The sequence below is a fragment of the Schistocerca piceifrons genome, chromosome 1 (assembly GCF_021461385.2).
Source record: "Schistocerca piceifrons isolate TAMUIC-IGC-003096 chromosome 1, iqSchPice1.1, whole genome shotgun sequence".
Taxonomy (NCBI): domain Eukaryota; kingdom Metazoa; phylum Arthropoda; class Insecta; order Orthoptera; family Acrididae; genus Schistocerca; species Schistocerca piceifrons.
The window spans coordinates 204,207,895-204,232,717 of record NC_060138.1 but is presented as its reverse complement, the minus strand read 5'-3'; the positions used below and the strand labels follow the sequence as shown (position 1 = coordinate 204,232,717).

The window sequence follows — 24,823 nt, the reverse complement described above, 5'->3', positions numbered from 1 at the left end:
TCTATGAATTAATAAGAAGCTGTTCCAGTTACCACTGCTCTGGCAGTTTCATACGCATGTCTTAGTCTTCAATCATATGTGGAATATACCTGAAATGTGAAGCAACATATACTATTTTGGAGTTTATATCAATAAACATGATATGCTTGTAAGCGAAATGTTTTTGTTCCGCAGCTTAAGGAAGATTAGTGATTGCCAACAGAGTGGTTATTAAACTAGAATATCCTTAGTTAAAGAAGGATGAGGGAGAAAATCAGATATAGGCTTTTTGAAGGAACAATCTTTGCATTCAACTAGTGTGAAACTGGGTAACTACAGAAGTCATCTTCAAGATGGCTGGGTGGTAACCTGAAGTACTATTCTCCCAAATATGAATCCAATCACTGTGTCATCTTCCTGAAGTATTCAGCAGATATCTGTAATTGTAAGCTGAGCGCCTAGGATAAAAATGTTGGACCACTCCAACACCACACTGGAAAATGGCCCAAAAAGTACACCTAACATCTACTGTATTACAAATACAATTTTATGTTCTCGGAAGAATATACTAGCCACGAAAAAATTATCAATAATTGCACTACGATAAGATACATACTTAGTAAGTAGAAACTGCTAATGAAGCATAATACTTAAATAACATTATATAGTACTGTTTTATTAAAATTTTACCTGGTCTTCATAGGAACTTATGGAAGACACACACAGTAAAACAGCTACCAAAAATGGGTTTAACACAAATTCTGGAGCATTGCGTACATTCTTCAGACTCTTGATTAGTTCTTTCACAATAGAATGCCCACCAGCAGCAGCCTGGCTGATATGGAAAAGCACTGTACTTTCAGATCGTTGAATATCTCTTATGTCCACTGCATCTACAAAGTTGAAATGTTCAGATAAAATATAGTTCAAAATCTGTGTAACTTAACTCAGTTTCTACCAACAAGAATATAATTAAGATTTCAGATGATTTTGTGATGATATTTTAGTTCAAATGTATATGGATGAATGACTCTGTTCAATGGCTTCAGTCGGTGAATGAATTTTTTTTCCTTTCTTTATTTTTAAATTTAAAAACCTTGCATGTTATATTATAGGCAGATCAATGTAAGTTACTGCAGATTAGCATGCTTACCGACAGCTCACAAGACAATACTTTCATAGGTATAAAAACTAAAATAGTGATAATAACAACACACTAATAATAATAATAATAATAATAATAATAATAATAATACCACATCAGATAAATGCAGACTTTGCAAACAACAAATAGAAACAGTAGATCACATCACAAGCGGATGTACAATACTAGCAAATACAGAATACCCCAGATGACATGACAATGTAGCAAAAATAATACATCAACAACTTGCCATACACATAAACTAATAAAACAACACGTTCCCACATACAAGTATGCACCACAAAATGTACTGGAGAATGATGAATACAAATTATACTGGAACAGAACCATTGTAACAGATAAAACAACACCACATAACAAACCTGACATCATACTCACCAATAAAAAGAAGAAATTAACACAACTAATCGAAACATCCACACCCAATACAACAAATATACAGAAGAAAACAGGAGAAAAAATTGAAAAATACATCCAACTGGCTGAGGAAGTCAAAGACATGTGGCATCAGGATAAAGTTGACATTATACCAATTATACTATCAACTACAGGAGTCGTACCACACAATATCCACCAGTACATCAACGCAATACAGCTACATCCAAATGTATATATAAAACTACAGAAATCTGTAATTATTGATACATGTTCAATTACCCGAAAGTTCCTACATGCAATGTAACATATACCGTACAGTTAAAAGGAAGTCATGCTTGATCAAGGTCCACGCCACTTTCCATTTTTAACCAGACATAACGTCTGAGGAAGGAAAGATAATAATAATAATAATAATAATAATAATAATAATAATAATAGGTAAAAAATTGAGAAAACAAAACCAAATCCACTTTGCGTCTGCCTTGCAGCAAGCAGCAAAGTGGTCAGTGTCTGTTCACCAGTGGTGCGGCTGAAATTCATATTCTGGATCTAACCCTTCCAGTCTTAACATTCTGCGTTCACTCAATGAGTCTACTCAACCCCACCTGATTCCAGGTACAATAATCATGGAGCATTTTGATAATCACAATATTACCCCAGGTGGTCAACCCACTGCCGGTATCACTGGCGTAACTGGTCTTTCGGATTCTGGGGCGGCCAGGTTAAAATGCAATGTGATTCAGCAGAGGAAGTCTGAGTCCTGTGGCAAACTTTTAAACCAAAACAAATACATTTTTTGCAACACAACATACAAACACTTTTGCAACCAGGTAAACATAAGTTGGGAGATACATTAAAAGAAGAGAAGGTTCAAATTTTGCCACTTCAAGGAATACGAATGACGGACAATAACATCATGGATTTCAGCAATTATTGTCTCTTTAAAAGTAAAGCTGATAAAAGAATACTTAATTATGTGTGACATCTTGGGAGTTGCTTTTGCAGTCTCCAAAAATATTTTAAACTCAATAACAGAGGTAAAACCCATTAATAATATACTAATAACAATTTCTCTTACATATGCAAATAAAGCATACACTTTAATTAATGCCCAGATATCAGTCAGTTAGAATAAGCGTAAAAAACCTGATGAAGTTAATGAAGCTTGGAAAACATTACAAAGCATCATCTCAAAAATTCCCTCAAACCATGCTAAAATTTTAATGGGCAATTTTAATGCTTAATTAGGTAAAGAGAAAAAAATATAAGAAAACTGTGGGTGGATTTCCTGCGCATAAATGGACAAACCAAAATGACCAAAGACTTGTTGAAACATGCAAAAATTTTAAGCTTCAAATCATGTCAACACATTTCAAAAAGAACCCTTCTAAAGAAAAAAAAACAAAAAAAACCTACCGGGCACCCAATACATTTTTTGGGGAATTTAAAATTGAGCATGTAGCAATTTCATACCCTAACTACAAAGAAATTTTAAATGTCCAAGTTAGGAAAGGGTCTAATATTGATTCTGACCATTATCTAACGCCAATAAAAGTAAACTTCCGCCTCAGAAACTCTACAAAACAAAAAATGTTATCCCAAAATTTGACACTGCTAAAATAACCCGAAGTCTAACAAGTGAACTTGGCACAAAAGACAATAACTGGCAAAGCCTAAAAGAAAAGTTCATCAAAACAGCACAAAATTTAATTCCGCTTCGAAAGAAACAAAAACACCCTTGGTGGAATGCAGATTGTGAAAAGGCAGTTAAGTCTAGCCACGAGGCATTCAAAAACTGGAATAGTAACAAAACTGAGGAAAAGAACACCACCTTTCCAACTGTGAGAAAAGAAACATCTAAATTAATCCGACAGCCTAAAAGAAACTACAAAAATGCGCAATTTTTAGAAATCCAAAAAGATTTTCAAAAGAACAATACAAGAAACTTTTATAAAACATTCAAAACAAAACTAACTGGTTACCAACTTCAAAGACTTTGCTTCAAAAATGAAAATGGCAGTTTGGCTCTTAATGACCAGGAAAACCTTAAGGTACTTGCTAATTATTTTGAAAAACTATTGAACTGCCCAACCAGTGAATAAATTCCAAACACAGCAAATTATAACACCAACCCTAACTCTAAAGCACCTGACTAAATCGAAATAACTAAACAAATTAAGAGAATTAAAAACAATAAAGCATCCAGAGAAGACAGTATAATCGCAGAATTACTAAAATCAGCTGGCCCTAACACTATAAAAGAGATCACTAAACTAACAGGACATAACTGGCAAACTGACAAAATACCTGAGGACTGGAAAACTGCCCTAATTCATCCATTGCATAAAAAAGGGGATAGAACCAATGTTGATAATTACCGAGGAATCTCTCTCCTCCCAGTCACATACAAAATTCTCTCACAGTGTTTGCTTGATTGATCCCAAGAACAGCTAGAACCTAAAATTTGTGAATACCAAGCAGCTTTAGAGCAAACAGATCCTGTCTGGAACAAATTCTTGCTTTAAAACTAATCCTCAGACACCAAAGAATTTCTCTTAACAATATTGTATGTACATTTCTGGATTTTAAAAAGGCTTACGACTCAGTTGATTGTGAATTTCTTTGCCAAATTTTAAAGGAACAAGGGCTGGATAATTAAACTCTTAACACGGATTAATGAAACGTTAACTGAGACTAGATCTAAAGTTAAATTCATGGGAGAGATTTCTGAATCATTCGAAATAAAGACTGGTGTTAGACAGGAAGATGGACTATCTCCATTACTGTTTAACTGTGTTTTGGAAAAGGTAATTAAAGAACGGCGAGAGCAGAAGAGAAGGCTAAATGCTCACCCTTAGATGGTATGATTAAAACCCCCACACAAATAAAATGTAAAACTAAATCTGCTGTTGAGGCATCGTCGCCCAACACCGAAGGTAGGGTGCTGGTAAGGTTTTAAAGTCCATCACAGAGGGGCTAAAAGTGAGCAGTCCAGCAAGATGTGGACTACAGTCATTTGTGAGCCACAGTGACACCGAGGTGGGTCCTCGCGACAGAGGAGGTAGTCGTGTTAACCACATGCAGTCACTGCGGAGCAGGCAGAGAACCACAGAGTCCCTGTGAGAAGCCTGCATGGAGGTCTTCCACACATTTGTAGTCTCCTTAAGGGCACGCTGTTTGTTGTGCATACTGAGATTATGCCATTCCGTCTATCAAAGCTGAAAAACCTTGTGGCATAATAATGATCGCAGGTCAGTTACAGGGATGCCGATTTCCAGAAGTGGTTTCCATGTAGCCTATTTGGCCAGCCTGTCAGCAAGTTCATTTCCTGGGATTCTGACGTGGCTTGGGGTCCACACAAACATCACAGAATGACCAGACCATCCCAGGGCATAGATGGACTACTGGATGGTAACTACCAAAGGATGGCAGGGGGCAACACTTGTCGATAGCTTGTAGGCTGCTCAAGGAGTCAGTACAGAGAAGAAACGACTGGCCAGGGCATGAGCGGATGCGCTCAAGAGCATGAGAAATGGCTGCCAGCTCTGCAGTGAAAACACTGCAGCCATCTGACAAGGAGTGCTGTTCAATATGTCCTCCATGTACATACACCAAGCCAACATGACCATCAGCGATGGAGCCGCCAGTGTAAACCACTTCATGGTCCCAGTACATGTCAAGAATATAGAGGAAGTGACAGTGGAGAGCCGCGGGGTTAACAGAGTCCTTAGGACCATATGACAGGTCCAGGCGAAGCTTCGGCCTAGGTGTGCACCATGGAGATGTACACGTATGGACCTTTAATATAGGTGGTAAAGGCAAGAACTCCACTTCAGACAGAAGAGATCGGACGCAAACCACAATTGTAAGCCCTGACCTGGGCCTCCGATTTGGGAGATGAACTGTCGTGGATGGAAAAAGGAGACAGTAATTCAGATGCTCAGGAGAACGACAATGTGTGCAACATAACTGGCGAGCAGTTGTGCACACCTGACCTTTGATGGAGGGACTCCGGTCTCCACCAGGACACTAGTCACCGCTCTTGTTCTAAAATCCCCTGTTGCCAGTCGGATGCCACAGTGATGCACTGGGTCGAGTAAATGCAGTGCTGAGGGTGCCACCAAACCATAAACCAGACTCCCATAGTCAAGTTGGGATTGTACAAGGGCTCTGCAGAGCTCCAGCAGCTTAGAGCGATCTGCGCCCCAGCTGGTGTTGCTCAGGCAGCGAAGGGCATTGGGTGCTACCAGCACTTCCACTTCAGCTGACTAAGACGAGGAAGCCATATCAATCAGGCATCGAAAATCAGTCCCAAGAATCGATACGTCTCCACTACAGCGAGTGGTAAAGTTGTTTCCGGATGAAAAATATGTAAAGCTTAACAGCTGCTGTAGCTCAGCCAGGTGGTGGAAAAAAACGCAGAAATTCCACTGGAGGATGACGTTATCGTGAGGCTGGGAAGGCGTGAAGCACGCAAGGAGGCAGGTTACATCTCAGGGTCACCTGCTGCCTCCGATTGAGTACTTGTATCCATTCCTATTGTGGAGGAGGCATCAATGAGACCCAGGTCTTTGGGGGACGCTGAGATCTCTACCTCGTTGCAGGTGCAGAATTGGAAGGGAATGGTGGTGTTGGGGCCCCCGGAGGGTCCTTTTTCTTAGCAGACTTCTTTGTTTGCTTGCCCTCTCACTTCTCTTTAGGGGCTTGCTGTGAGGACTTCTCCAAAGTAGCTTCAGGCACAGATGAAGACCATGAAGCTCTTCATCCAGCAGCTTTTGGCTCCTTTAGCCACTGGCGAGTGTCCACTGTGGCATTAGTGGAGACCTTGGGAGAGAAGGTCCCAAGGGACCCCTTCTGCACGAGAGCAGCCACAGAGGTGGCTGTTGCTTCTCCGGCTGGGGGGGAAGGGACCGATGTCCCCTGCATTTGGGGGGGGGGGGGGGGGGGGGGAGGAGATGTTCCCCCTACCACCAAGGGAGCAGATGTATTCTGGAGGCCCAGAGGGCCGCCTGTTCATGGCACAGTGGTATGAGTGGTACTTGTGATGGCAAAGGTAATGTAGCTGCAGCGTATGTGGACATCAACCGAACGGGGTGTAATCGTTCAAATTTACGTTTAGCCTTTTGGTAAGTCAACTGGTCCAGGGTCTTGCATTCCATGATTTTCCACTCCTTTTGGAGTACTGTGCACTCTGGCAAGCAGGGGGATTGCTGCTCTCCACAGTTGATATGAGTTGGAGGAGGCGCACAGGGAGTATCTCGATGCAGTGGATGTCCGCAGTTTCGACATGTGGCGTTGGGAGTGCAGCGGGAAGACATGTGCCCAAATTTCCAGCACTTAAAGCACCGCATAGGGGGAGGGACATATGGTTTAACGTCACAGCAGTAAACCATCACCTTTCAGGCAATGAATCACCCTCAAAGGCAAAGATGAAGGCACCGATAGCAACCCTGTTGTCTTTGAGACCCCTGCAAACGCACCGGATGAAATGAACACGCCGCCGTCCTAGATTGGCGCGGAGCTCATCGTCAGCCTGCAAGAGGAGCACAATGGAAAATATTCTCCTGGACCATGTTGAGGTTTTTATGGGGACTGATGGAAACAGGAATATCAACCAGCTGGTCAGAAGCAAGTAATGCCCAGGATTGGGCTGAGGATGTTGTCTGAATCAAGACTGCGCCACTTCTCATCTTGGACGGTGGTGTCACTTCCCCAAACTTATCCTCAAGATGTTCAACAAAAAAATTGAGGCTTCATATGGTGTAGCAAGGGAGGGAAATGATTTAGGGTCATATCTGTCAGCATTGTACTCTATCTTGGTCTTCGTAGAGACTGCTGGCGCCGTATGGTCATCAGCAAGAGATGACTTAGTCCGTTTCACTGCGGGTCATTCACCATGATGCCACCCACTCTGATCAGGGGCTCTCCCAACGGGTGACACCCAGCCACAGGAAAGGCCACCTTGCATGATGGCCATTGTCGGGAGTCCTGATGCCCCAGGAAGACAGGCATCTACTCCTTGGCATATGTGGGAAGTTTACAGATCAGCTACCAACAGTGTGATCTCTGTGTTGTCAGGGGGCTACCACCAAATGGGTACACGACGGCCCCACCACAACAGACTGGCTATCGTGTCAGATATTGGGCGCAGAGAAATCCAATACTATCATGGGAACAAAAGAGGACAGGAGACAACAGAAGAAGATGACATACCCTGGAAAGTGTCCTTGCTCAAATAGTTGAATTGCAGATGGAGATGCAAAGCCATTACAAGAGGTTCAGGAGATCAAATCTAAGGGCACTACGGATAACTCAGGCACCATGTGAGGCATCCTTTCCCATATAGTTCTTTATTTACGTGACCATTACGGCACTCCAACCCAGTTCTCGATACCAGTAATATCTTACTACTTTTCTCTGAAGTAACAGACATATTTTTGTGGCAATATTCACATTTGATTTTATTAATGTAAAGGTATTCCAATGTATCGATATAATACAGTGATAATATCACTTGTGTGTGTTCATTTCTGTGAGACTGTCATAATCTTTGACCTACTTGTAACTGTTTTGGCACGAATGCGCACAGAGCAGTCTTTGTTTCACTTTGCAGAAGTTAAGTTGTTATTTCGCTTTGTAAAACAACAGTCAAGTCTTGTGTTTGGTTAAAGTGGAAATTAAATATATGAAGACTGATACAAAACTGTTTTCTTGATGATGTGACAATTAAGAAGAAGTATATGTGAATTTACAAGAAGTTTAATAAAAATTATTTCTACCATACTATTGTTTTGATCTGGGATTGTTTGATCATTAAGAATTTCCTGAAAAACGCATTTGTTAGGTCTTCAAATATTGCTAAAATACAGATCTGGACCTTCTAGCAGTCAAAGTGGAATCACTCTAGAATCAACAAGATGAGCCATAACAACTTCAACGAAATCTACGTGGGAATCCATTCAAGTGCCAAAATTAATAACTTTTTTACAGTGACTTCATTATTTCCATTCTGATGATACCATCCACAGTCAATAACTTTGTTGTTGCCTGGTAAAGCGAACACATGCTGCATGAGCAACATTGTTAATCTGATTTCTAACCTACTTTGCAAGTGGTGGTATTGTTAGAGCCCGCACTTCTGTAGCATTTGGAAAGTGGCAGGTCAAACCATAAAATGGGACCTGAACTTGATGGGTCAAAAAGTGTGAGACTCCTTTTAGTTTTACGACAGGCGGGGATACTTCAGGCCTATTCTATGCTCTGGATCCGCAGGAGCTGCGATCTTGCCTCCAGTCCACCACCAGCAAAGACGGGTGAAGTTTTGACAATGCCGGCCACTAGTGCTCACGGAATGTCAGAAAAATCATCCGACAAGCATTGAAAAAAAGAACGCAAGACGGAAGCCACCAGGCAGTTTATCTTATAATATTTCTTTTGCATCAATATGGATCCTAAAAAGTATAAAATTCATAATGAAAATAGGAAGTTTTTGACTGTGTGGACAGAAGAATATTGTTTTATCCTGCCTGATAGGCCTGGAACTGTTATAGTTTGTCTCATTTGCAACAGAACTGTTGCTCTTGCTAAAAGAGCCAATTTAAACTGACACTATGAAACAATTTATCAGCAGTACAGTACCATATTTAGTTTCTTTTTCTTTTTTTTTTTTTTTTTAAAAAAAAAAAAAAAAAAAAAAAAAAGAAAGGGCACAGCATTCCTAGTTCACTCTATAAGCAAGTATGAAAAATCTGCAGAATCAATGGTGTGTGTGTGTGTGTGTGTGTGTGTGTGTGTGTGTGTGTGTGTGTGTGGACACTTAATAAACAACTGAAGCCATTTTCAGAGTCCGGGATGATAAAAAAAAAATGCTGTGGCACTTTTTGCAGCAAGGTAATCCATTGTCAGCAAGAAGTAATACGAGACGAACCGAAATTTTGGCTACTAACAATGAAAGTAGTTTGCTCGAACTTCTGCAGCAGTCCCTCACTACACTTTGCACTAGATGAATCATGCACCGTTGTTCAAGAAGAACAAATGTCCATTTTCATATGATTTCTGGATATTGAAAGTAAGGAATTTAGGGAAGAACTGCTAATAACAATATTGTCATTGAAAGGCAACAATGTTCATTGGCTAAGTAAAGGTCAAGTAACTTAAGGTTTCTAGCAAATAAAAGAAGCAGTAGCATCCTACTTACAAAACTTGGAATTCACAAGAAGCAAGAAACCATTTGGAGTTCCTAGTAAAAGAATGCAGTATGGTTGCTGTAGCTTTCCTGAAAGACATACTGAAACATTTAAATGTGCTCAGTACCGAGTTACAAGGAAACGGGAAATTAATATGTGATCTGATACAAAGAGTGTCTTCTTTCCAACGCAAGCTGGGTACCTTTGAGAAAGACGTTACAAGTCAACAATTTTTTCACTTTCCAACAATCTTGTAATAAAAAAAAATTATGAAACAAACATTTCAGTTTAATCTTAAGCCTATCCATTACAGATATTTTGAACCTGTGACTGTTAATTGAATGTAAATACATAAAACTGCAACCAAACACTTTTTTGAATAGTTATTTATTATTCCATGAACTGCTTAAATAAATTTGCATCCATATCAACAGATAAACGATAGTCATGGGGGATATATTAAAGTGTCTTCCACCTTCTTGTCAGAAACCCAGCACCCAGCATTATGCTAAAAATTGTGATGTAGCTTCCAGGAAACCATCTAAAGATGAACCTGAAAAGGTTTGAAAACCGTTTCGTGGAATAATAAATGTTGTTGTTGTTGTTGTGGTCTTCAGTCCTGAAACTGGTTTGATGCAGCTCTCCATGCTGCTCTATCCTGTGCAAGCTTCTTCATCTCCCCGTACCTACTGCAGCCTACATCCTTCTGAATCTGCTTAGTGTATTCATCTCTTTGTCTCCCTCTACGATTTTTATCCTCCACGCTGCCCTCCATTACCAAATTGGTGATCCCTTGATGCCTCAGAACATGTCCTACCAAACGATCCCTTCTTCCAGTCAAGTTGTGCCACAAACTTCTCTTCTCCCCAATTCTATTCAATACCTCCTCATTAGTTATGTGATCTACCCATCTAATCTTCAGCATTCTTCTGTAGCACCACATTTCGAAAGCTTCTATTCTCTTCTTGTCTAAACTATTTATCGTCCATGTTTCACTTCCATACATGGCTGCACTCCATACAAATACTTTCCGAAACTACTTCCTGACACTTACATCAATACTCGATGTTAACAAATTTCTCTTCTTCAGAAACGCTTTCCTCGCCATTGCCAGTCTACATTTTATATCCTCTCTACTTCGACCATCATCCATTATTTTGATCCCCAAATAGCAAAACTCCTTTACTACTTTAAGTGTTTCATTTCCCAATTAAGTGTCTTTGTTGATGTTCACCTTATACCCTCCTTTCAAGACACTGTCCATTCCGTTCAACTGCTCTTCCAAGTCCTTTGCTGTCTCTGACAGTATTACAATGTCATCGGCAAACCTCAAAGTTTTTAATTCTTCTCCATGGATTTTAATACCTACTCCGAACTTTTCTTTTGTTTCCTTCACTGCTTGCTCAATACAGGGTGGTCCCGAATTCATGGTACAAACTTTAATGGTAGGTACAGGACATTGTAACAAGGATTTATTGTATAGGAATGTATAGTCGCAGGTGACGCGGTGAGGCGTAAACAGGGGAAAGAGAAATGGAGTGATCGGTTGGTGTCACTGCCGGTAGAGGGCAGTAGATGAACATGATGTATCGCAGTAGGGACAAGCGCCATTCACAATTGTGCTGCCGTAGACGATGGGTGACTTTACGTATGCAGAAAAAGCAGACATGCATTACATGTACGGCCGTGCAAATGGTAACGCCAGAGCTGCGTTACGAATGTATCGCGCGGAGTATCCTAATCGACGAATGCCGGATCATAGAATTTTTCAACGGTTACATCGTCAACTTTGTGAAACAGGTACGTTCGACGTCAACAGACATGACGCCGGTCGATTAAGAGCTGTACGCACTCCAAGACTGGAAGAACGCATCTTGAACATAGTGGCTGATAGACCCGAGTCAAGCACAAGAACTGTTGCGCGTGACGTACATGTGAGTCATCAGACTGTATGCAGAGTGTTAAATGAAAATCGCTTACACCCCTTCCATTTTCAAAAAGTACAAGCATTGAATCCGGCAGATTATCCTCTTCGCGTGAACTTCTGCCAGTGGTTGTTGCAGCAATGTGCGTTGCAGCCGGATTTCGTAGGTCATGTGCTATTTACAGATGAAGCGACATTTTCACGCGAGGGTGTCTTTAATGCGCACAATTCCCATGTGTGGGCAACAGATAATCCACATGCAACGCGTCCACATGCGTATCAACAACGTTTCGGTATTAATGTGTGGGCTGGTATTGTGAACGACTTTTTGATTGGGCCATACTTACTACCCACGCGACTCTGTGGCGAAAGCTATCTTATTTTTCTGCAAGAAGTGTTACCAGAACTGCTGCAAGATGTTCCGCTCGCCATTCGTAACCGCATGTGGTTTCAGCACGATGGAGCGCCAGCACACTTCAGCACTGCTGTACGGAATTACCTGAATGCCACGTTTGGTGCTAGATGGATTGGGCGTGGTGGACCAGTCCCTTGGCCACCCCGATCTCTTGATTTCTCTTGCCTCGATTACTTTTTATGGGGACATCTTAAGAGTCTTGTTTATGAGACTCCAGTTGACTCAGATGAGGATCTCGTTGCTCGCATATCTGTAGCTGCTGCAGGTGTGCGTGAAATACCAGGCATCTTTGAACGTGTACGCCAATCGCTGCACCGACGCTGTCAAGCATGTATCGCTCATGGTGGACGCAATTTTGAACACTTACTGTAAACATGACACTTGTCAACAACGATTTCAATAAAATCTTTCGTTTTCCTTTCGGCCATTATTTCCCCTGTTTACGCCTCACCGCGTCACCTGGGACTATACATTCCTATACAATATATCCTTGTTACAATGTCCTGCACCTACCATTAAAGTTTGTACCATGAATTCGGGACCACCCTGTATACAGATTGAATAACATCGGGGATAGGCTACAACCCTGCCTCACTCCCTTCCCAACCACTGCTTCCCTTTCATGTCCCTCAACTCTTATAACTGCCATCTGGTTTCTGTACAAATTGTAAATGGCCTTTTGCTTCCTGTATTTTACCCCCGCCACCTTCAGAATTTGAAAGAGAACATTCCACTCAACATTGTCAAAAGCTTTCTCTAAGTCTACAAATACTAGAAACGTAGGTTTGCCTTTCCTTAATATTTCTTCTAAGATAAGTCGTAGGGTCAGTATTGCCTCATGTGTTCCAACATTTCTACGGAATCCAAACTGATCTTCCCCGAGGTCGGCTTCTACCAGTTTTTCCATTCGTCTGTAAAGAATTCACGTTAGTATTTTGCAGCTGTGACTTATTAAACTGATAGTTCGGTAATTTTGACATTTGTCAACACCTGCTTTCTTTGGGATTGGTATCTATTGTATTTCATATTTTGTGAATGAAAATTAAAATAAATATAGTACTGAATATACTTTTTTTCTGGATTTTTCAATACAAATACACCCATCTACTGTATTTCTTTTTTTGAGTGAAAATAAAAATAAAAAAAAGAGGAATACAGGTTTTTTCTGGATTTTCTAATACAAATATGTCTGTCTATTGTATTTCATTATACTTTGAGAGTGAAAATCCAAATAAAAATATAAGTAAGGGATATGAGATTTTTATTCTGGACCTCGACAAAAATTTTCAAGTTTCCAAGACCCCATCTAAAATTACTTGCCGACTCCTGCTCTAAAATAATTTCAGCATGTGGACTTTTCATGTTGCAGGTTCGGAGATTTAGTCTAAACTTTCAAAACATTTCTGCAGTGAATTTATAGAGTGTCTGCCCTTGGAATTTCATTAGTTCGCAATTACGGTACTTTAAATTGTGCTAACTGAACTTACTTTATTTTTCGTGAATCTTCAGAGGTTTACAAAAATGTGCAATACAGTTCAGTTTATTTAAACACTCATTCAGATGGTTATTACTGCATTAGTAAACCATTATCAAATATGGTAAATGGTATTTCAATTCTGAAATAAACTCAGTTTGCTAAAATTTAGGATGCACTGAGAAGTGAACACTGTTTCATCGCAAATTCCTGCACATACGTAACATAGCCAACACTTAAGAAATCAAACCATGCATTACAGATGCCCTATAACATTGTTTTTCTTGCTTTAATGTTTATTATATATGCTGATGCACATGGGGGACCACAAGTCATTGAATGAACAATTATTTGGTGGATCCATAAGAACTAGCAAGTACATTTCTACCCATATAGTCACAAAGGTTGGCCTCGTCTGACAGACAGCAAAAGAATATTGAACATTTTTCTGTCATGTTGTAAAGGTTACAAATGGAAGACAGGCAATTACCAATGTAGAGATAATGGAAGAAGGGACTGGGAATAAAATTATAGCTGGGACAAATATGGAAAGATACAAAAAAAAAAAAGGAAGCAAGTGAGTGATGCAAGCAATGACTTAAGAATAAAACCAACAGAAAAGAGTAATATTTAATATAATTGCCAGCAGAGCTCATTAATTATACAATGAAGTGAAACAAAAGCATCTGATAATAAATAAACAGGAACAGTTTTACTCTTAGGTCCCATAAAAGAATGGGCTGGGTTTGAGCAACACACAACAGAAAATAAAACGGAGAGTACAATTCAAAACAACGAAAATTGCCACACTGAAGAGTGTGCACAATAACAGGCGATAACTGAGGATAATTAAGAATACAATGAAATACACTACAAGAACCAAAGAAACTGGTACACCTGCCTAATATCGTGTAGGGCCCCCGCGAGGACGCAGAAGTGCCACAACATGATGTGGCATGGCCTCGACTAATATCTGAAGTAGTGCTGGAGGGAACTGACACTATGAATCCTGCAGGGCTGTCCATAAATCTGTTTGAGTATGAATGAGTGGAGATCTCTTCTGAACAGCACGTTGCAAGGCATCCCAGACATGCTTAATAATGTTCTTGTCTAGGAACCGGTGGCCAGCGGAAGTGTTTAAACTCAGAAGAGTGTTCCTGGAGTCACTGTGTAGCAATTCAAGACATGCGAGGTCTCACACTGTCCTGCTGGGATTGCCCGAAGTCCATCGGAATACACAATGGACATGAATGGATGCGGGTGATCAGACAAGATGTTTATGTACGTGTCACCTGTCTGAGTCGTATCTAGATGTATCAGGGGTCCCATATCACTCCAACTGCACATGCCCCACACCATTCCAGAGCCCTCACCAGCTTGAACAGTCCCTGCTACCATGCTAAGTCCATGGATTCATGAGGTTGTCTCCATATTTGTACACATACATCCGCTCGATAAATTTGAAATGAGCCTCGCCCGACCATGCAATATATTTCCAGTCAACAGTCCAATGTCTGTGTTGACGGGTCCAGGCAAGGCATAATGCTTTGTGTCGTGCAGTCATCAAGGGTACACGAGTGGGCCTTCAGCTCTGAAAGGCCATATCAATGGTTCCAACACTGACACTTGTTGATGGCCCAGCATTGAAACCTGCAGCAATTTGTGGAAGGGTTGCACTTCTTTCATGTTGAACAATTCTCTTCAATCGTCATCGGTCCTGTTCTTGCAAGACCTCTTTCCAGCCACAGCGATGTCAGAGACTAGATGTTTTACCAGATCCCTGAAATTCACAGTACACTCGTGAAATGGTTGTACTGGAAAATCCCACTTCATCGCTACCTCAGAGATGCTGTGTCTCACAGCTCATGCGCCAACTATAACACCACATTCAAACTCACTTAAATCTTGATAACATAACATCGTAGCAGCAGTAACCGATCTAAAAACAGCACCAGACACTTGTTGTCTTAGACAGATGTTGCTGACCGCACCATTATATTTGGCCTGTTTACTTCTCTCTGTATTTGACTACGAAAGCCCCTACCAGTTTATTTGGCGCTTCAGTGTATGTTAAAAATGAGACACATTTTTCTCTTTCCATCACCTCCTTTATGTGGAAATCAGATAGAAGTGGTGAATATCTAAATGAAGTTATGCACTGCAACCAGGATAGGAACCCCTTGTTTTTATATACTTATTATGGCAAGGTCTTTGTATTTTCTGAAGGAATTCAATGTACGCAAGCAGAAGTAAAATGATATAATACAAATGTTGAATGGTCAGGAAACTATTTGAAGCTGTTTATCTATAACATAGTGTAGCTTAAGACTTGGTACTTTAGTTTTACTACAAGAACACAACAAGTTGATATTAAAAAATTAATGTAACAACAATCAGTTATTCCCAATGAGTCTTACCATTTGCAATGTCATCAGACATCAATTCCATATTTTTAGATTTATCACTTTTTTCTTTGAAATGTTTCATGCTATAGAGATGAGTCGTAAAGTAATTCTGTAGTTCCAAGAATAATGGTAACCCATGCTGATCTTCACACAACCATAGCAGTTGATTTACAACTGGAGGGACCATATTTGGAGGCATTTCAGTCATACATTTGCAAATTTTGTACACAATTTGCAAATGCTGGTCAGGAGATAGTAGTACATCCCTTCAAAGATTCATAAAATGGAAAGAATTAGACACAACAAATAAATCAGAAGGATTGTCTAAAGAAATAATTCTTTAAATACTTACAGAAACATTGCTGCCAGAGGACTAATTACCTCCGGTCTCCATTTTGCCATACAAAGAGAATTTATTATCTTATCTTTATAATCAGCTCCTGTCATTTCTACACCTTCATATTCAACCCTTTCTTTTTGTTTTAACAAATGCAGAAGTTTTGGTAAAACATCTTTCCAACTGAAACAAAAGCAAAATGTGGTATTAAAATAGTACTGTAAGTAATGAAACACTTAACATTATATGTCTCAACAACAGGCAATACTATTAATGCTCAATCTACGGGATGGGACACATGGTACACAGTTCAAGCAGAAAATATTGTTGCCCTCTTAGCCGCTACCTGCCTTTGAACAAAGGGAATAAAACATAGTAGACCCTCGTTATTTTGAGATTCGATAAATCGAAAACTCTGTTAACCCATACTAGCTGTTCAGTCTCTGCTGAATTACCGTGAAAAGTCCTCCACTTAAACTAAATTTTGGATAATTCATACTACAAACTAAAATTTGGTGCCCACAATATATATTCCATATCTCATTATTCATCTGGACTGAATAAGCACTGACACATGTAATGCTGTATTCTACAGTATTTTGCATTATATATTTCACATAATTTTTCTCCATCAATGTGCTGTACTGTAATTTTGCAGCAACTGATTGCTTGCTGCTCACCTGTCATTCCCGAAGTGTAAGAGGCAAGGGCAGGGGTGAGAGAGGTCGGTCAGTAGCCCACACAGAGCACACGACATGCAGCAACCCAGTGAGAGAGTGGTTCCACTTATGTATTGTACAGCCGTTATGGCGCCTTCCATGACCACCAGCAACGTACTTCGGCCCCACATAATACCACCCAAAAACAGCAGGGAACTTCCACCTTGCTGCACTCTCTGGACAGTGTGTCCAAGGCATTCAGCCTGACCGGGTTGCCTCCAAACATGACTCAGACAGTTGTCTGGTTGAAGGCATACGCGACAGAACATGATGCCAATCCTGAGTGGTCCATTCGGTATGTTGTTGGGCCCACCTTTACCATGCTGCATTGTGTCGTGGTTGCAAAGATGGACCTCGCCATGGACGTCAGGAATGAAGTTGCATATCATGCAGCCTATTGCTCACAGTTTGAGTCATAACATGATGTCCTGTGGCTGCACGAAAAGAATTATTCAACATGGTGGCATTGCTGTCAGGGTTCCTCCGAGCCATAATCCATAGGTAGCGGTCATCCACTGCAGTTGTAGCCCTTGGACGGCCTGAGCGAGGCATGTCATCAACAGTTTCTGTCTCTTTATATGTCCTCCAATGTCCGTACCACATCACTTTGGTTCACTCAGAGATGCCTAGACAGATTCCTTGTTGAGAGCCCTGCCTGACACAGCGTAACAATGCGGACGCAATCGAACCGTGGTATTGACTGTCTAGGCATGGTTGAACTACAGACAACAAGAGCCGTGTACCTCCTTCCTGGTGGAATGACTGGAACTTATCAGCTGTTGGACCCCCTCAGTCTAACAGGCACTGCTCATGCATGGTTGTTTACATCTTTGGGTGGGTTTAACGACATATCTGAAGAGTCAAAGGGATTGTGTCTGTGATGCAATATCCATAGCCAACGTCTGTCTTCAGGAGTTCTGGGAACTGGGCTGATGCAAAACTTTTTTTGATGTGTGAATTATGACCAACAGTCCAACAAACAACAATTCATGATTTTTTTTCCAAATTAATTTACAGAAGTAAAATGTGTAAAGGACAAGAACTGTTGTAAACTAAAACATGTTTCTTGATTAAAACTTGGTGTGCTAAAAATCAGTACATCAAAGTATTTCTGAAGTTATCGTTCATTGCACTACATGAGACATTAATTCAATGGGTATAATATTGTTACGCAATATGTGCGTAGCTGTATGGTTTGGGAAGAAATACGGCAAGCACTGGACAATAGGTACATACACTTTATCACTTAAACAAATGTCACCAATACTGCTGTACATATACAGAGCAGGTATTTTTATTTTTTTTAGAGCCCATACAAATAGAGCCCCCTCATTCATCAGTATCCATAACAAGAGAAAAGGTGAACTCAACAGTTATATATTTTCAAAAAAACTCATTAATTCAAACTTTGTTAATCCGAACTGCATATTTTTGGAATTCGCAAGTTTTGACTTGGCTGAGGGTCCAGGGTGAGAGCAAGTGGATAGGCCAGTTTCGGGAGGTACTCGATTGCTGGCGAGTAGGTGGCCAATGACACATAATCAATGGCTTTTCCCAGGCCTCTGGAGTGGGGAGAGGCAGTTAGCTGTTTGGACAACACGTGTCAGAGTAATCAAGGCACTGAGGTGCAGTTTTGAGACACTGACATCATGTATATCAATTAAACTACACAAGTTATGTTCTAACTACAAATGTATACTCATAAAAGTGTATCTGGGCTGGTCAGACTTGGAGGTAACGTGTATTCTGGGGCGCTAATAGCGTAGTTCAGGACTTGTGAAGTGGTAGTTTTTGTGCTCCATAGGCCACTTTACATGCTGTAACATTTGCTGGGACTTGGAAAAAGTTTGAGTGAAATGGGACTTGGAATCAGTTAGCCAGCTGCAACTTTAATATTTCCCAAATTACAGGTAATGCGCAGTGTTGAACACTGCTTTTCTGGATGCAAATCTGGCAATAATATTGAATAGACTGTGATAATCTACTCGTGGTTACGCGAATTTGGTATCTTTATTGCTATAATGAATTTATATGAGGAGCAGTCAAATGAAAACTAGACTGACGCAAAAAAAGTTAAGTAAGCTGTTTATTATTTCAGAACTAATCACCATAATCATTAACCCATTTATCCCACTGTGTGGCGAGATGGTTAATACCTACATGAAAAATTGTTTGCATCTGCTTGTGGAACCATGATTGCACCCAGAAGTGCACCTCTTTATCTGAAAAAAAATAGATGGCAACAGATGTCTTTCTTCAGGACTCCACAAATATGGAAATCGCATGGGGAAAGATCAGCACTATATGGAGGATGTGTAAGGGCTTCCCAGCAAAACTTTACTAACAGCCTTGGCAACAAAAGGATGAGCCACAACATACTGATCAGCGGGCAAAGACACCACCCCCATGAAGTCGCTGCATCACTGTGGAACTTGAGACGGTGTGCCTTGCAGTCCTGTTACATGCGGTTGCAACTGCACCCACTGTTTGACATGAGTCCCTTCTTGCCTGTTACAAAATATAGTATTCATCTGCTGCTGTAGCCAACATTGTTGCCCACTTCCTCCAGTTTGGGCAGCAGTGCCTGTAGTTTGAATGTTCCCCATGGATATCAAACTATGCTGTGAGCAAAACCAAACTCCTGGGCTACTCTTGTGACACTTCATGCTGCTCCCATTTTCCTGATTATTCGTCCTCGTGCAAAGTTTCAAACGTTGTCTCTGAGCCATGTTGTAATGAAGAAGACCACCGAAGTGCACCGTGATTGCTTGATGACTGACACACACTGTCTTTTTCCTGTTCTTTCAACTGCCTAGTGTCACGGTGCCAGCCCCATTTGGTGCTATAGTCACACTGACCTCAAGCCATGTGACATCCAACATTCTGTGCATGACGATCTCCAACAATACGATCCCGCGCTTTCATTCAGTTGCACTGAGTAGTTAATGTTATGTTACTGTATCTACCCCATCCTTACATTTTGCAGAGTAGTGTATTTCTGCAAGTTTCGCTGCCGAACATGAAAGCCAGTATGTATCACTCGACTGTATGATGATGATGATGATGATGATGATGATATCGAGTCAGTATTCTGAATAGAGCATGATGGCCCAACTGTGTCTAGTGCTTAATCTCATCTCAGGGATATTTTAAGTAAATAACATTAGTACCAACCTGTTGCAAATTTTATTCTTCTAGAGCAGTAAGAGTATGTAGTATTATGACAACAACACAACTGTCAAACAATATCAGCTTGTTTACACGGGGGGAAAAAAAAGCTCGTTCGAATATCAATAGGTGTTTATTCAACCCTAGCAAGCAAAAGTATTGGCAGGTTATTATAGTAAGTAAAACTGCATCTATGGCTGTAACAATGGACTTTCTTTTTCCTGAGTTCAGTACAGCACGCAGTAGAGGTCTGTCAGCAGAGTACTCAGGGAGCAACCACACAGACTGACTGTATGGGTCACTCTCGAGAATCTTAGTGAGAAGATTTGCCTGTTGATGATGAGAATGTTGGTCACATGAAATGATTAATGATTTAATTAAATTGATAATCAGAGAGCTCTGTTAAGAGCAGTGGCAGATATTATTCAGTGATGTTGGGCTATAATGGAGAAAGCTTGGAGTAACAATGGATGATTATCATCAATTGGAAACCTCTTTTAAGAAAAATACATTCATTTTCTTAATTCACACTGCATGTACCAGATGGCAAACAGCATGTAAAAGAAGGGACATTATCAAGAGTTTCAAAAGTGTTGGGAGAAAGGGGTCTATGACAGAATACTGTTTCGTTTAACTGAACAAAACTTGTAACTGCCTCTCAGTATGGCTCCTGTAAAAATACTCTCCACAGAAAAAGCAATATAAGACCTAATAAATGAAGTCCTGCCAGAGCTAAACAAGAAAAATTATCCTGTTGGTTTATTTTGTGTCTGCTAAAGCCTGTGATTGTGTGGGCCACAAAATTTTTCTTGCCAAATCAAAGCATAATGGCATTAATGGGACTCTTATTGGGTGAATAGAGCCCTAAGATCCTAAAATAAAGTACAGGGTCTCATTGACATAATGTATCACATGCACATATGTAGCGCAGTAATGTGATCACTGTAATAATTGTTGTAAACTGATTTTCTCTATGATGACATTTGGCTGCTATAGCTATGAATTATCATATGCATCTTAGTGTATTGTGTATTTACATGTTTTGTGATAAGTTTACTATTTATTGCCTCTTAAACGAAAACATGTTTACAATTCCATGAGGATCATTTCCCTTAGTATCTCTGGAAGGACATTAGCATAACTCTTTTTGTAAATATGTATTATGTATTTTTGTTTTATAGTATGATCTACATCTTTGAGCATCTCCTCACAATGGATGTATGGAAAAAAAAGTACATCAATTTAATCTAATCAAGCAAATTAATGCAGAGTCCAAACTCAATCTTGCTAGTCACAGCTCTGATAACTGAAAAGGCCTGCAGGTAGTTTACGGCTAGCAGTAGGTATTATTCTACCAAAAACTCCTCTCATTCAATTTCAAACATGCAGAACTACCTGCTAGCACCGACAGGAGACATTAATGGTCATACACTGAGGCAAGAACAGAGAGTAAAATTCGCTGTGGTCCAACTGGATGACAAGTTAAAATGGGATCCACACATGGATAAACTAATCAAGAACCTCAGTTCAGTGTGTTTTGCCCTCAGAAGCAACTGTCATTGCACTGACCTTAAAGACAAAAGTATTATGTATTTTTACTCCTTGTTGTTCTATGGAATTATTGTCAAGTGCACTGCACCTAAAGTGAAGTGTCTTATGAATACTGTGTAAAGCAGATAACCAAACATCTTGCTAAGCCCTGTCTAAGGATCTTCGAGGGCTTACACTCACTTCGCAATATATTTACTCCTTACTGGTTTCTGCTGCTCATAATGAAAGTTATTTTCAGCTGAACTGTAATCTACAGAATCACAATACAAGACACAATATAATCTTCATGTTGACTTTGTTTCTTTCACGGGAAGATATTCAACAAGTTCCTGCCTAACACATAGCAGCAAATTGGGAATCACTACCACTTCAAAAGAATATTAAAAACATGTGGAAGTAACCACTCTTTTTACATATTATTTGAATACCTTAATTCAAGGACTGAAAAGTTCTTTCAACAACTTGGCAAGTAGCAGTGTTCACTGTAAAGCTTCATGACAAGTAGTTATAGAGGGTATTTTTTCCACTGTGTACATATACTAGCAATTGATCAATGGGAGGATAAAAATGTATAATGAACTTACGTCCGGAAATGCATGGTTTCCATGCTAGAGACCATTTATTCAATTCCACATTGTTACACAGACAGGAGTTTAATATGCACTGTACCACACAGCCACAGTTACAGTATGTGTTCCAAATGGTTTACATGTGCCTCAAAGCACGTGTGTTCACTGTAGCATGTTCTGTCTCACATGTTCACATTGGCCAGGCTGCATCCGAACAGAGTAAAGGCAGCATGAATATGATCCTCTTGTGTCGCCATGTCTGGAATGGGCACTGCATACAAGATACTTTTGAGATGACACCATAACTAGAAACATTCAGACTTTAGTGGCGAAGAGGACTGGAGCACCATCATGTAGCATCCACATAACCCTTTGAATCATCAATGGCACTTCTTAAAGCAGGGGAGACAAAGTCACTCACAAGAAACACTGATAGTTCCAGTCTGTTAGACGAATTGAAAGGAAGACTGATCCCAAAATACCGTCAACACATTACAGCTGCACCACCACTGATCCCCCGTCACCACACCATGGGGTTCTGCATACTATCCCACAGATGAATTTTATGAAAGTTGAAGATACCAATCCACGCAAAGCTGGCTGCACCTTTGAATGTGATGGATGACACAAATCCCGGAATCGTGGCTGCCTGGTGAAGAAACCAGTGACAACACTGCTCCCAATGTGGAAAGTCTGTCACTAGTGAGCCCTACACACACTGCAAGTGATATGGATAGTAACAATTGTCATGGAGAATGTTCCACACAGTCGTCTGCCTTACCCTGTATTGGTGGGCAACTGCCTTGTACTGACACAGCAGTCGCCTTCCACAATATTATTCACATTTTCCTCCAAGTCCGATGGCCGAACATTTCAGGTACATCCTTCTTGATTGCCTGCTTCCTGAAACAACCCTGTCTCAGGTAAACAGCCAAACACTGAATGCTGTTGTTGTTGTCGGCAGGAATATATCTTCTGATACAACACTGCTGCCTGCTGCCTGTTGCTTTTGTGTTTTTTGTAAATAAACACCATGTCAGCAAACTTTGACTCAAATACGGAACCACTATGTACAATGCTGTATCACATCCACTACAAGGTGAGTCAGCAAGAAAAATGAATTGGGCACAACATTACCAATTATTAATGCAGGAAAGGATGTTAGGGCATGGCATATGATGAACAGTACCACCCTCTAGGAGGAAACCACACATGCTGTAACTGTGGCTCCATGGTACAGCAAGTATTAGACCACAGTCTCTTTAACAAAGTATGACTGGATAAACGGTGTCTAGCATGGAAATTGTGCATTTCCTGACGTAAGTTCATTAGACCATCTTTGTTTCTTATACTTTCATTGATCAATCCCTAGAGTCAGTACACAGTGAAAAAAAAAAAATCAACCTGTATGTTGTTGTTGTTGTGGTCTTCAGTCCTGAGACTGATTGGATGCAACTCTCCATACAGTAAAGTTGCATGCCCTCGGGAAAAATTATGGCCGTAGTTTCCCCTTGCTTTCAGCCGTTTGCAGTACCAGCACAGCAAGGCCGTTTTGGTTAGTGTTACAAGGCCAGATCAGTCAATCATCCAGACTGTTGCCCCTGCAACTACAGAAAAGGCTGCTGCCCCTCTTCAGGAACCATATGTTTGTCTGGCCTCTCAACAGATACCCCTCCGTTGTGGATGCACCTACGGTACGGCTATCTGTGTCGCTGAGGCACGCAAGCCTCCCCACCAACGGCAAGGTCTATGGTTCGTATTTACAGATGTAGGTACCTATTTTATTTGAAAAATATCATTGTAATCAAACTTTAAGCTACCATTAACTGAGGAGGTAGCAGCTTTTTCCAAAGTAGTAGCTTTCTTTCTAACATACTACATTAGATTTAGCTGGCATAAGCATGAATAGTATTGAACCGTATAATGATAATTTATTGCTAATATTGAATATAGACTAAGTTTCTAGGAGATATATATATATAAAAACAAAGATGAGGTGACTTACCGAACGAAAGCGCTGGCAGGTCGATAGACACACAAACAAACACAAACATACACACAAAATTCAAGCTTTCGCAACAAACTGTTGCCTCATCAGGAAAGAGGGAAGGAGAGGGGAAAACGAAAGGAAGTGGGTTTTAAGGGAGAGGGTAAGGAGTCATTCCAATCCCGGGACTGGAAAGACTTACCTTAGGGGGAAAAAAGGACAGGTATACACTCGCACACATGCACATATCCATCCACACATACAGACACAAGCAGACATATTTAAAGACAAAGAGTTTGGGCAGAGATGCCAGTCGAGGCAGAAGTGTAGAGGCAAAGAAGTTGTTGAAAGACAGGTGAGGTATGGGTGGCGGCAACTTGAAATTAGCGGAGATTGAGGCCTGGCGGATGATGAGAAGAGAGGATATACTGAAGGGCAAGTTCCCATCTCCGGAGTTCGGATAGGTTGGTGTTGGTGGGAAGTATCCAGATAACCCGGACGGTGTAACACTGTGCCAAGATGTGCTGGCTGTGCACCAAAGCATGTTTGGCCACAGGGTGATCCTC

General features: G+C 40.6%; 1 protein-coding gene across 1 annotated transcript in view; it reads right to left on the bottom strand.

Moving 5' to 3' along the window:
- LOC124799730 (Fanconi anemia group I protein-like) overlaps positions 1-24,823 on the bottom strand; it is a 278,348-nt gene that overhangs the window by 186,681 nt on the left and 66,844 nt on the right. Inside the window, exons 4-6 of the mRNA XM_047262946.1 lie at positions 16,279-16,446; positions 15,939-16,192; positions 670-872 (exon numbers count right to left, since the gene is read on the bottom strand). Coding sequence (XP_047118902.1) covers positions 670-872; positions 15,939-16,192; positions 16,279-16,446 — 625 coding nt within the window. The remainder of the gene's footprint in view (positions 1-669; positions 873-15,938; positions 16,193-16,278; positions 16,447-24,823) is intronic.